Raw genomic sequence first — 13495 nt, 5'->3', positions numbered from 1 at the left:
AAAGAGTTCTGCAATAAGATAACAATCAACATGAATGAAAGTAGTTTCCTAGTAATACTCTCAGAGCCACTCTATTATCATCCTTCAAACTCCTCTTAATCTTTTTTTAGGGATATCTTTTTAAAAAGTTGGTTTATTGGTGCAATCATAATTGTAGCAAGCAAGGACTCTCCTGTTCGCATTGAATTAGCGTATCTTGCCTCAGACCGTATGTTGTTGCAATACTGTCTTCCCCGTATATTTGCAGAATATTTAGCACCTGACATCCATGCTAAGACAACAAAAATTATCAATAATTTCTGATTAAAAGATGATAAAAATATCATGCTGTGCACCTTCATTTTCAAACATTTATATGAACCTGCATTAATCACTTATTTGGGTTTTTTTCCTAATGCTTATAGTATTCTACAAACATGCCTCAGTCCTTATCAGCCATTACCCATGCAGCCTATCTTCCAACACTTGACGTTTCATAAATACATTAAACAAATTGTTTCACTGGTACTAATGGTACTGAATTCATTTTTGTATCCAGCCAAATCTCAAATCTACCCAAATATATCCGAGATGTCCTTTACATCCAGACTAGGCCTTTAATATAAAAGGCATTTACTAAGTATTATTTGAATCACTGAATTGTAATTTTTGTGAACTAAGAGTTTCAAGGAATTACGAAAGCACCAGCATTCCTATTACCTGAAGTTCATTTCTGCATTCCTTATTTTTAATCCAAATTTTACCCTGTGCCTGTGGATCGATTAATAAAGGATAACGAGATGCTTTAGTGACAATTATTCCATTCTGAATGGATAACTCATCATTTGGTAATCCTTGTAGGTTCCATTCACTGATGGTTGCAGCATCAGTCAACATTTCTATGAGATTCAAGTTGTTACCAAAGGGGATTTTCCGGCTTTTCATTTCCTTTTGCCAGTCATTTAGTAGCAGATTGCGGAACTCTTGGTTGAAAGGACCAGAATAGGACAGAAAAGCTGTAGCCAAGAGTACATCACCTTAAAAAGAAAAAGGAGAAAAAGAAAACAAAACATTACAACTTTGCCAATTCTATTCATGAATAAGCTGCTTCCTTCTATAGTTGTTGTATGGTTTGGCTGGTAACTGAAGAACACACTTTGACCCATAAAGAAGACAAATCAGACTTTTCCCAAGGCTCACTACATAGCAATTCTACATTTCAGTAGATGCCATATTCACTCTATCCTTACAGTGCAACTGTGGGAATCAAGAGAGAGGCATCTGGCAGCCAGCCAAGGTCAACCCAACACACACACACACACATACACACACACCCCACCATTTCAAACACCAGATCCTGCACAAGCAGGACATGGGAGAATAAACTTCAAATTCCACTATTTCCTTGCACAGTCATGAGAACAGGCTTAAACAATATTTTTGGGGGAGAAAATAATCTTTATTTAGGAGTACTAAATATGAACAAATCAATTACAACTACTCCTAATAAAAAATTGTAACAGACATCATTATGGAGATATTAAGTGCGACAAGTTTTAATCTTCTGGTGAGCTTCAAAATTGCCCCCCTAAGTTTCCTGACACCATAGTTCTGGGTTTTTCTGGACCTCTGTAGTAAGAATGCAAGATTCAAACTGGAGAAGATAGTGTACTTTTATACTGAGTACTAATATTTTTTAGACATTTTCAAGTTATCTATAAAGCAAACATCATGAGTGTGTGGGGAAGGTATCCTGTATTTTTAGTAAGTTGTTAATATACATGTACATATTATACCAAACAAAATACAACCTATCTATTATAATACAACACCTACAACAACATCTGCTTTCTACAGCATTTCAAAGCAAAAGCCAGAGAAGAAACTTCACACCACAGTAAAGGACAAGATAAATTGCATTTACTTGATCTAACTAATAAATTAATTCCTTATTACAAATTATTTCAGTTTCCAAGTGCATATTTATAAAATAAAAATGAACTTCTAAGAAACAAAAGTTTTATGAACATTAGTAACTACATTTAAAAATATTGATTTCCACATATAAATTTCAGTGCCTGAAGATCAGTCTTCCTCTCCTCCATATGTATTCTCAGTTATAGACATTTTATTGGCACTTGCTAACATATCACCTTCTTTGGACTGCTACTTACAATCAGTCAAGTTAATACATCAGTGTCCCAAGTATGTACTGCATGTTATACATGTCAAGTAAAAGTCCATGCAGAGCACACACAGTTACTGGTGGGTTTTTTTTTTTTTTTAATATGAACTTTAGTCTTATACTGTACTTTTTACCTAGCAGTGCTTTAGCAAGATAATTAATAACAATTACTCTCATTTTAGCAACAGGGAAGCTAAGCTGCAAAATAAAAGTTTGACATTTCAAATATTTTCAGTTTCACTACCCATCACAACTCAAGCGACTCACTTCCAAGTTCAAAGGTGGGGACAAAAGCTTACCCACTAGCCTCTTGGTTTGCATGGCAAAGTCTTTACTCTGCTCTGTCCACCTCTCTTTTTCACCTGCTAAACCGCTTATAAGACTTGAGGCAGTTTGCATTTTATGGCGGCAATGCTCAGCATCTTCAAGCAAAGCCTAGAGAAAACCATACACCAAAAAATATGGTTTACAGTCACGTATGCAATAGGCCAGAAAAATCTCTACATCTAATTAAACCGGTAGTTAAACAACAGCTTAAACATATATACTCGAACACTTATATCACCGTGCAGAGAAGGAGGGAAAGTGGGATAGAAAAAGTATATTGGGACAAACTATCAACATCTGCCATAAATGTGATTCAACTTTTAAATATTTCTGCTCTTAACTTTCATGTTGGCATACATGTTAAATGATATACCAAACACCTGGTATCTATTAACTCTGGGGAATTCTGTCCCGAATTTCAAATACATTATACACAGATAACATATTTAAATGAAATGTGATGTTACAGTAATAGGCACTAAACAAATAATCTAAACAAAACAGCTTTTGAGAAGGTAGGAGGAAGAGGAGGAAAGGATCAGTGGCAAAGGAGAGAGGTGGTATCCAAAGACGCAGTATCCAAATAATATCTCTTTGTTATCCTCTGTCCATCAACATTCTTTTCAAGGAATAATAATGAAATTGAGAGAATGCATTAAGTTTTCCTTAAAGTAAGGGTGGCAACTTCTTTTCTGTAATGAGCAGTTCACCTGCTTTTCTCTCATTGCTTTTTCATACTCTGCCTGCACAGTATCTAATTCTTCTTTCTTGGCACCTAGTTCTTCTTGAGCTTTCTGCAGATCCATCATAGCAGTAGTTAGGCGATTCTCCTGGATTGCTAAATTAGCCTATGAAGCATACAAATATAAAAGCATATTCATAAACACAACATATCAAAGCATTTGCTAAAATGTATCTCAAAGAGTTTTACTTTACTACATTTCAAAATCAAACTGCTCAGTAGAAATTTCATCATTCATTAAAACCTTTTATTTGGATTTTACAACAAACTAACTTTTTATTGCAGGTACTACAATTAAGTATTTGGTCCAACATCAATTAGAAAAAATAGAAAAACTTCTGGGAATACCAGCCATTCTCCATCTCACACAAAAGTTAGTCTGATCTGGCCTGCAAAAAAGACCGGTGCCACTAGATACCTATTTGATTCCTCCAATCAATGTGCTTTGTCTAAAGAAAGATACTACCTCTAACTACAAATCTTGCTTCCCTCTCAGTCATTCCTATCATAAATACAAGCTATTCTGTGTTAAAACCATGCCTGACCACGTTCTTCCTGATTTTCATTCTTTTAATAACTATTTAGGCCTGGTTTTCTCTAAATAACACCAATGAACAAAGTCACTGTACAGTCATCTCACGAACTGAGATCCAGAACATTAAAAGAAAGAGATCTCGAGTTTTTTCCTACTTAATTTTTAATTAAGGTAAAGCAATTTCAATACTGAATTATACTAGATGACAGATGCTTCAATCCTATTCAGAAGCAGCCCAGAGGCATAAAAGTGCACAATCTCTTTCATAATTTTGACAACTTACAAGTGGTAGTACATTTGAAATATATTTTACTGTAGAGTTACTATTTTCAAGATAATAAATTCCTACAGACACATGCACCACTTGGAACAAGGCAGCTGATGTTTTCAGCAGATTAAATCCTCAAGTGCACACAGGTGGGGAGGAGAAGGAGCAAAGAAGCAAAGTTTGCATGCCTCCTACTGATTAACAGATTTACCTTTAAAGGCAATACTTCTTTGTTGATGGAAAAAAATACAGCCATAGCTTTGGTCCATGAGCAAAGGCCAGCAACATTCCCACATACTCTCTTAGCTGTCTCAATGTTGTAGTCCATCATTTCAAAATAAGGACTCAAAAGTTCTACCACTTCTTCATTAATTGTGTCCTTTGGAAACTGCTAAAATAAAAAGTGCAATGTATTTAATATATATAAACTATATGTATATGTATTTCAGCACGCACAGAACACTACCAAGATCACAAATGTTACTTACAAACAGCTAATATGAACCCCTCTGTATCATGCATCTTTGAGAGCTTGCGAAAGTCATCCCACTCTGTCCTATATTCTTACAAAAGGGAAAAAAGTTTGCCTTCATTTATGATCTTCACTATCTTACACTGTCTATTACCATCACACAGCTAATTGTTGATACAAAATATCACTATCTTGCTTGAAATTCCATTTTTCTTAAGACTGAATAAGTAACTTAATCTTCAAAAAAAAAGGAAAAGCTTAACTCTGGTTCATAAATATGCATTCTACAAAACAGTCATTTCAAAGGGCAAGCCAACTATCTTCTCCTTAAATTACCTTATCTCATTAGTGGAATGTGCTTCAATTTTAAGAATTTATTTTGACCCTCTCTTTTCTCCAAAAAATATCTCTTCTATTTTTCATCCCCAAAAGCTCTCAATTTTCTCCCTCAACTTTATTTTGATGGTCAAATATTCCACATAAATTTGGTTTTCTTTAAAGATTTATTTGCAAACTATAATGAGAGTCCATCACTGATGAACTTGAAAAATAGCTGTTCCCTGAAGCAGAAATAAGTTTATTTATGCACAAGCAATGAAATGTTGAAGCCCTCCAATAAATTAAAATTATTATGAGTAGATCCATGGTGAATACTACATAAATGGCATCCATGGCACTACCAACCACACAAAGCTGGTCAAGCCAACAGAAGCCATCTGTGATTTCCCACTGGACCAGAGACAGATTAAGTAAGAAATTTATTCTGAGTAGATTAATCATAATATTATTAGTTTAAATTATGAACAGGGATTTATTCACCAGTTACTCTTCCCATTTCCCTAGACACATGCTATGGAGCTGAAAATCCCAAATTTTAAAAAATTCTCTTTTTGTACATCCTAATAATCAACTATTCTTTTGCAAGCCACTGCACAAGTTGCAATGCTGAAAATTAATGAAAAGCTAGGTACCAGAAAAAAGATGTTTTCTATCAGCTTTAATGAAACAGATAAGTAATAGCTATTCAAACCAAATGCTTAAAGCTTTGAATCATTTGTCTCTGAAAGTAATTTAATTGCCTGACAGGAGAAACTATAATTGATTTATGGCCTGACTTTGCCAGAAGGATTCAAGTTTATTTCATTATGACATACTTACTTTTAAACCCTTAACATTTCAGATCTATTGTGTGTCTGATTCCCTTTGCACATTTTTTCTCCTATGAACACCAGAGAAAACAGTATTTTCTTAAATTAAAAAGGCATCAAAAAGAAGGTTGCACAAGCACCTGTAGGTTCTGTAAGAAGTTTCCTGCTGTCATCAGTTTCAAAGATTCTTGCCATGATGGGATGGTACAGCATTTTTCCTGATCAATTTTCACATTGTTCACTTTTCGCTGAAAGAGCAGTAACACGCAGTCCATGATGCGCATAATGAGGTGAGGAGGTCGACCCAGTGTGCGGACAGTGGCAATATCTGCAGGTTTTATTGTCTATGAATTTAAAACAAAGGGTAAAGCAATTACTGTTATTGCTTATTTAATAAGACATAGAACACAAGTTGACCAACAGTATTAATCTGTTGGAGAAGAAAAAAGTTATTCATATTATTTTTAACTGAAAATAATTTTATCTCTAAAAAGCATGAAGCTAGAAGGACCCTTCAACCAGATTTTCACTACGACCTCCTAGCAACCACCAGGAAACCTCAGTTCAGCCACCTCCAGAGCAGCACCTAAAAGCTTAAAACTACCATGCACATTTTTGACAAAACAAAGAGCAAAACAGAAACATCTTGAAATTTTACCTATTTTTTTTAAATGCAAATCTATTGACCAGAAACTGAGTCTAGAAAGGAAAATACATTCAGTTGATATTTTGCAAATGAGGGAGAATTAAGGAAACCAGAAGGTCTGAGAAGGCCTGATACACATATAGATTTGCACCTTCTGATTCATCGTACTGGGAATGTTCCTGTTGTAGAAGCAGGCCTGCGAGAAAAACAAATAAATTATAATAATGTATGAAGAGCTAGGCCAAGTAAGCTTAAAGTGCTAATCTAATACTAGAACTCATAACTCTAGTGTACATCATAAATCAGAAAGGACTATCAGAAAAGTCTACTGAAGATGTCTCCTTAGAGAAGTTTGAGCAGTAGTGCATATTGCATCACATACAGAGCAAAAAAACCCTGAATAATGGTAACTGCTGATGGACAGGCCCGCTCCTGTAACAGACATAACCTGGATCAGAAGGTTTGCTTATTCACAGGCAGTTTAATCAGCCTGAGTGCATGACAGTGACAAACAGGAAGCAACTGGCTATTGTAGGTGTTATGACACCTTGCTTCTAGCCTAACACATGCCTCACTGGAAATTCCTAAAGGAAGATTTTAATTACTTGTGTTTATACCTCAAGAAAGGGACTGTAAATTATTGCAGATTATCCTGATCCCCTTCCTTCTGCCTGTCATTTGTTCTCCTTCAATATTTAGCTGCTTGTTGGGTTCAGTGTGCACCTAGTAATTCAGCAGAGTTTTTCTAGGTATCTGTGTGGAAACTTTAAGCACTGTTTCTTAGTGACCTTTAGGAAATTCAGCCCAGCATTTTTTGCTACCACCTAAACTGTGGCAAAAGAGTTGCATTTAATTTAAATTTATTTATTTATTTCTAGTTGCGCATTTAATGTGCCATCTTTATTGCAGGGCAAAGTATAACTAAGTTTTCTTGAACTTTGACAATTCTTACTCAAACTTTAAAAATTTAATCTCACTGTATGTTTAAAAATGCTTATAAGCTGTTCTGTACCTAACTGTCTCTTAAAATAGGGTTTAGCAGTCCTAAATATGTAAAAATGGAGTGAAATAACCAACCAGAGGGTTTTTTTTATCTGGGAAGTGACCTTTATATTTATCACATATTTAATAAACATTTGTCTATACTGCAAGCAGAATTCCATCATAGGAATCTCTAGCCGGAAATTTGCAAATCCGTAATGACTGTGAGATTCATTTTTTGAAAGAAGCCCTACACAGACTCGTATAGAGAATTTTCTTGCTTAAAGGAGTTTCTGAATGAATTAATGCATGCTGAGGATACAGATATGCATGCTGATAGGCTTGTTTTTACGATAGTTTTCCTTTCCCCTTTAGGCACAGGCAAATCAATTTATTATAGCAAATGCAAGAATTTCAAGATTAAGCCTAACTACCTTTTCCCATTGTGAAGTCTCATAATAGTGCTAGTGTAGCTTTTCCTTAAAATCAGATTTTTGTTTATTAGAATCCAAAAATTTCAAGTAGAACAGTATTTGTTTGGTAACTTTAGCCAAAACCAAAAAGTAGGCTATAATAAGATGCATGACAGGACACAGGACACTAGTGTTCTCTTCACACCTCAGACACTGCCCAGTTAGCACTGTTTGTTTATGCACTTGTCAGAATGCTTGCCCACCTGGGTTGTTTGTTTTGGTTTTTTTTACCTTTCTCCTGTAGCTAAGTATTAGGATCTTATGATCCAGATGTGCTCTCTTATTCCACTCATCAGCTGTCATATCATCAGATTTCATTTAGACATTTCCACTATGCCCTTCAAGATTTATGGCAGTCATAGATTGTTAAGCAGATCTCCCTCAAAATGAAGTCATACATTCAGGAGATCCATGAAAAATTACTTATACTAGATTTTGAAAACTTTTATTTGAAGGAACATCACAGTAGTCTTTAACCATCACAACTGTTAGCAGCCTCTCAAGTAGAAGGGAAAACCTTCCAGTAAATCTACATAACAACCTTTGAGGTTTATCTATCCTTCAGGTTTTTCCTTCAGTCTTTTCTATTTCTTGAGATTTCAGCTCCCTGCTAGCCTCTAGTATTAGGTTTACTTCAGATCCCGCTATTTCTGCTCACGACAGAAATGCCTTGAGGGACACTGTCTTATACAATCAGCTGAACAGACATTCAAAAAAAATACTGTGCAAGATCAACAAAACTTAATCTTTCTTCATCACTAATGATGCATCATGTAAAAATGTGGGCAGAGTGTTATCACTCTATGAAAAAAGCTTTACAAAGAGTATGCTGAAAGACATGAAGTCCCATGGTGAATGCTAGAAATCTGGGTAATGCCACAACTCATAAGAAAAGATAAATTTATTTTTGAAGAAGGCAGAAAAGAGTGGATCAGCAAACTTATTCAAAATGCAATTCATTGATGAAAACTTAAACTAAAACAGAAGGTTTAGATTTGGATGGAATTATAACTGTTTTTACATGGAAGGCACTTCTTCACTCCTTGCACAAAAGCTGCTTTATAACAGTATCAACATTCAGTTACCAGTCTAATATCAACCTGCAGCACATCGTACATCAACTATAGTTTCAAACTAAAGTTAAAATTTGCCCTTTTCCAAAAAACTGCTTATTTTGAATTTGGTACTCAGGTGGAAAAAGAAAACCAAAACTGAACCTAAAATGCCTCAGAATATGTATATTTATTTGCATATATTTTCTGTAAACTTATGAGTTATGCAATGCACCTGCAATCTTGTATTTGTTTTCAAAGAACCCCATCTTAGCAGTAAAATAATGTTATACATGGTCGAAGTACTAACCTGTAAGGCTGCTTCTGCCTCTTCCAAAGCAGGCTTAGCTGCTTCCAACTTCTCTTCGGCAATGGCTTTGTCAACTGAGATACTGTCTACAATAGCTTGAGCTTTGTCTTTCACTTTCTGAACTTCACCCTTCACTGTCTCAGCAGCCTGTGCTTTTACAGTAACTTCTTTCAATACCTAGAATATAAGAAAACCCACATGGCAAATATTAAAGAAAACACACCTAGTCAAAAGAATGTATTAATTTTTGTTGTAAAATTTTATCTGTTCAATTCCAGAGCCAGAAAACTCAAACCAAGATGACTTTCATCACTGATACAAGTTTTCAAGATCCCTTTTTCCCCAACACTTAATTTCCTTTTACTTTATTAATCATTTTAAAATACAAGAAATAAAAAGAGCAAAAAAATCGAACAATACACTTTGAAGGCTGTACATACCATGTCAGCTTTTTCATTGGCAATTTGAAGTTCCTTTTCTTTTACCTCCAGCTCTCTGCTTAGAGCAGCCACTGACTCAGAGGCCTCTTTCAATTTTTCCAATCCAGTATTCATTCTGAAGTTAAAATGCAAAACAAGAAGCATGTAATTCCCTATGTAATTTACACTCCACTTTCCAAATTATTCCATCAATAGAATGAATCATATCAATCAGAATGAACACTAGCAAAAGATGTTTTACACCAAAAATAAATCTTGTGCAGGAACTTTCACACAAGTGTCTGATGTTTTCATAATCAAGAAAGCAAAAAATAAAGAATTACATGAAGAGAGACTGTGACTTAAAACTTTACCCACTTCTAACTCAAACAGCACGCCTTTATCACTGCATAAAAATCTTACACATTGGTTCCATATATGTCACTATCCCTGTTGAGCTCCAACCTGATACCCAAAGGACTGAGTTCTATACAGCAGAAAGCATTTTCTGATCACTAGAATCCTGTGAAATACCTCAAATCACTATTCCTTGTTTGAAGAGGATATGGAAAAGGCTATTAAAATAAAAATATTGAAGTCAAGACCAACCAGAGTTACCAAAGAGAGTAACAGAAAAACAGCACTGAGATAACACTTTTCTCATTCAGCATTAAAATGCTCCTTCAACTGTGCATTTTGTCTATCAAAAAGTAAGTCCTCACTTGGGACTTTTTGGGCAAGTTTAAGTGGCCTCTATAGAGGCTGCTATTGCAAAGGCTAAGCAGTACTTGGACAGCTAAACAAATACAGGAGAACAGATGAAGAGTAATACCTGCCAAAGCAATTCAGACTATGCAACTAAGGTTAAGTGAAACAAATTGACATGTATGAACTAATTTGGTCCATCTGAGGCATCAGAAGGTGGAAAACAGGACCAGACCTCTCTGTTTTACAAGCCTTCATCCATAACATAACTACAGATTTCTAACTCAATTTGGCTCTGAATGTTTCAAAGTGAAATACACTAGTTTGAGTCTTTCTTAAACACTTCCAGCTCCAATCTTTCAAAATTAAGAAGACAGTTTTTCTTAAGAGTGATACCAATTGATACACTAAATGTTAATTTTACATTCTATTTGAGTATTTCTGGCATGAAGATAAATCTGCAAATAGACTTCGTTAGTTTAATAAAGTATCTGAAAAGGAGAATGAATATCAAAACCACTTTAATAATCTGCAAGTAAAAAACTCATCAGCCTAAATTAGGCTCTATGATCACAAAACCAAAAATGTCAAGGGTATTTCTTACATGTTCATACCAGGAGGATACAACTGTTTAACAAGAAAACAGAAGTTGCTCTGTGGTAAATTAAATTCTATTGTGAATATATTATGAAATTACACATAGACGTTTTCTTTTATTCATTATAAATACATGGGAATAATTTATATTTGCCTTTTTTCCCACCACCTTGCTTTTTCATACATCACTACCCTTCTTTCCTCTCCAAAAATATACAGTCTTTAACTTATATGCCAACAGCAACTATAATATTTGATGAATTTATACCTTTACACAATTTTAGGAAATTAAAAAAAGAAAAAAGTCCTTTTGCTGTGCAAAGAGACAAACCATGCATTGAAACAAAGCATTGTCAGAATATACCTATCTGGGGAAGAAAACTACAGAAAATCAGTAGTAAACTGAGCACTTTACCTGTTTGCTAACGTCTGTAATTCAGCATGTTTTTCTTTGTATGTGGTTTTATATCCCTGAATAAAGGACATGTAGGATTTGGGAGTCACATGTGTAGAACGTCTGTATCTTTGAAAATAATCAGAACACTTCTCTGCCACTCCATCCTGGAATGAGCCCATACACTGTACAATTTCACTCTTTGTATCAGCAGTGCAGTCCATATCAAATGAGGACAGGAAATGTTCAGATACTTAGGAAAGAAGCAAAACATAAATTTAAGTAAATATTCAGGAAAAACTCTTACCTTATAAACAAATCAATATAAAACATGTCAGCATGTATTATGTCAGCTTTCACCCAGCTTCTGAAACCCCAGTCTTCTTTACTCTCCACCACGACATTCTTAACATTATTCCACACTTCTCAGTAAAAAGTATAGCCAAGGATATGGCATATTTTCACCTCCAAGGTGTGCAACTGCTTTTTATCTGACTAATAACCAGGGATTGGGTAATCACAGCCTTCCTCTGTATGCCTGATCACAAGCACAGTCACTAATAATCTCTTTCTTTAGTAGCATCTCTCCTTCTTTATTAATGCCTTTAAGCCATGTTCAAGGGGAATTTTCCTTCAAACCATGTACAAAGCTTTTCCTCTATTAGAAATATTTCAACAGTTTAATACAGCAAGCTTGAAGAAGAAAACAGCTATACTAAATTTTAGAACCAAGTAAGTTTCTTCTGCCAGTGTGCCAGCAAGATTCAAAGCAATTAAAACAACTTTATGACCACTGATGAGAGAATTAAATACCTGTAAAGACAAAACGTACATCTACCTGCCACTAGAGCATCCTTAGGCCATCGGCTGAACCAATCTATAGTGCATCCAGAAATGAGAGCAGGGAACTTCAGGGCCCTGTTTCGGAATTTTTCACCTACTGGTGAAAAGCAAAGAACGACATGAAGGTACTGACGGACTCTGGTCATGAAGTAGTCATGCAGAACCTCACTGGTTGGAGGTCTACGTGGATGTTCCTTTTTGAAGGTGGGTATGAGGTCACTAATGATCTCATCTACTTCGTCACGTGCAAATAAGTTTGACACCTTTGAGAAAAAGGAAGATTTTTTCATGCTTTATGAGGATGATCCAAAATAGAGTACATAGCATAAGGTTCATTTAATACATAGCATTTCAGGAAGGGGCATACATTTTGGACACTGAAGTTATTAGGACCCACCACACTCTAAACCAGAACTTTTACTGAAGTGATTCCATTAAACACACTGAAATCTAATTTGCTGTAAAAGTAAAACCCACCCTCCCCTGTGAAAAACATGCACAATGGCTTTGCTTTCTTCTCTTAATATTCTAATAACTAGTAGAATTTACTCTAAAACACACTCCTGAAATAAAAACTAACAATAGAAGCCATCCCATCCATCCTGGACATAAATTTACCATTAAAAAAACCCTGTACACTAATGAGATATTTAATTTAACAGACAATTTTGGTAAACTTCAGAGATGTTCCTCAAGTCTTAATTTTTTTAAGCTATTCTCATATCCCTGACAACTTGTCAACACATTTAAAAGGGTCTGACTTAGAGAATTTCTCTGTATAGAATGATGAGGTTCAATTCTTAATTTTACAATAGCTTTGTCTTACTCTAACCTAGTATAATAGATTGTTTCCACTTTTTTTTTGTTTTGTAATGATAAAAAGTTTGTGAAACATATGAAAGAATATTCAAATAAATGAGGTTATTTTACTTCAGAATTCTAAAATTTAAAAAGCAGAAAAACAATCACGAGAAGGCATCTTACCTCTCCGGATGATAAAACATTGTTCAGGTATTCCAGGAAAGACTCATCTTTGATCTCATTGTCTGTAAAAAGAAAACAGATGCCTTTGCCTTGCAGTCCTGCTGTTCTGTACAAGAGTTTCAGATCTTCCATCAAGTTTAAAGTGTTGTATGATCTACAAAAAAGGAAGGTTGTACTAATACTCATTCCTTCTAAAAAGGGCTTCTAGTTAAAAGAAAAAGAACAAGTATATTTAAGTAAGAAACAATCTCTTGGAATTTAAGGCAATAAGGTGCCAAAGTCCAGCAATTTTCATTTAGATTAGGAGGAAAGACATAGCTCATTTCAAAGTCTCACATTAAATATCTAATCCATTCTTCATTTTCCTGCTCTCCTTTTCACCTCCCACATCAATAAAGAAATTTAAAATAAACAAAACAAACAAAAAAAAAACAC

General features: G+C 34.8%; 1 protein-coding gene across 11 annotated transcripts in view; it reads right to left on the bottom strand.

The window, feature by feature from the left end:
- Positions 1–13495, bottom strand: part of DNAH5 (dynein axonemal heavy chain 5) — a 157876-nt gene that overhangs the window by 27312 nt on the left and 117069 nt on the right. For 10 of the 11 annotated variants that reach the window (XR_012629594.1, XM_074874294.1, XM_074874248.1 and 7 more), the window contains 10 exons: positions 13061–13214; positions 12072–12339; positions 11255–11486; positions 9559–9673; positions 9119–9295; positions 5797–6000; positions 4248–4427; positions 3202–3339; positions 2464–2599; positions 700–1016 (listed from right to left, as the gene is read on the bottom strand). Coding sequence is in view for 10 of the 11 variants with exons in the window: in XM_074874294.1 (XP_074730395.1) it covers positions 700–1016; positions 2464–2599; positions 3202–3339; positions 4248–4427; positions 5797–6000; positions 9119–9295; positions 9559–9673; positions 11255–11486; positions 12072–12339; positions 13061–13214 (1921 nt within the window). In the remaining variant the exon portion in view is untranslated. The remainder of the gene's footprint in view (positions 1–699; positions 1017–2463; positions 2600–3201; positions 3340–4247; positions 4428–5796; positions 6001–9118; positions 9296–9558; positions 9674–11254; positions 11487–12071; positions 12340–13060; positions 13215–13495) is intronic. The other variant, XM_074874237.1, reaches the window with a different exon arrangement.

This window comes from Strix uralensis, chromosome 1 (assembly GCF_047716275.1).
Source record: "Strix uralensis isolate ZFMK-TIS-50842 chromosome 1, bStrUra1, whole genome shotgun sequence".
NCBI lineage: Eukaryota > Metazoa > Chordata > Aves > Strigiformes > Strigidae > Strix > Strix uralensis.
The sequence above is the reverse complement of the archived record's forward strand: the minus strand, read 5'-3'. Positions and strand labels throughout refer to the sequence as shown.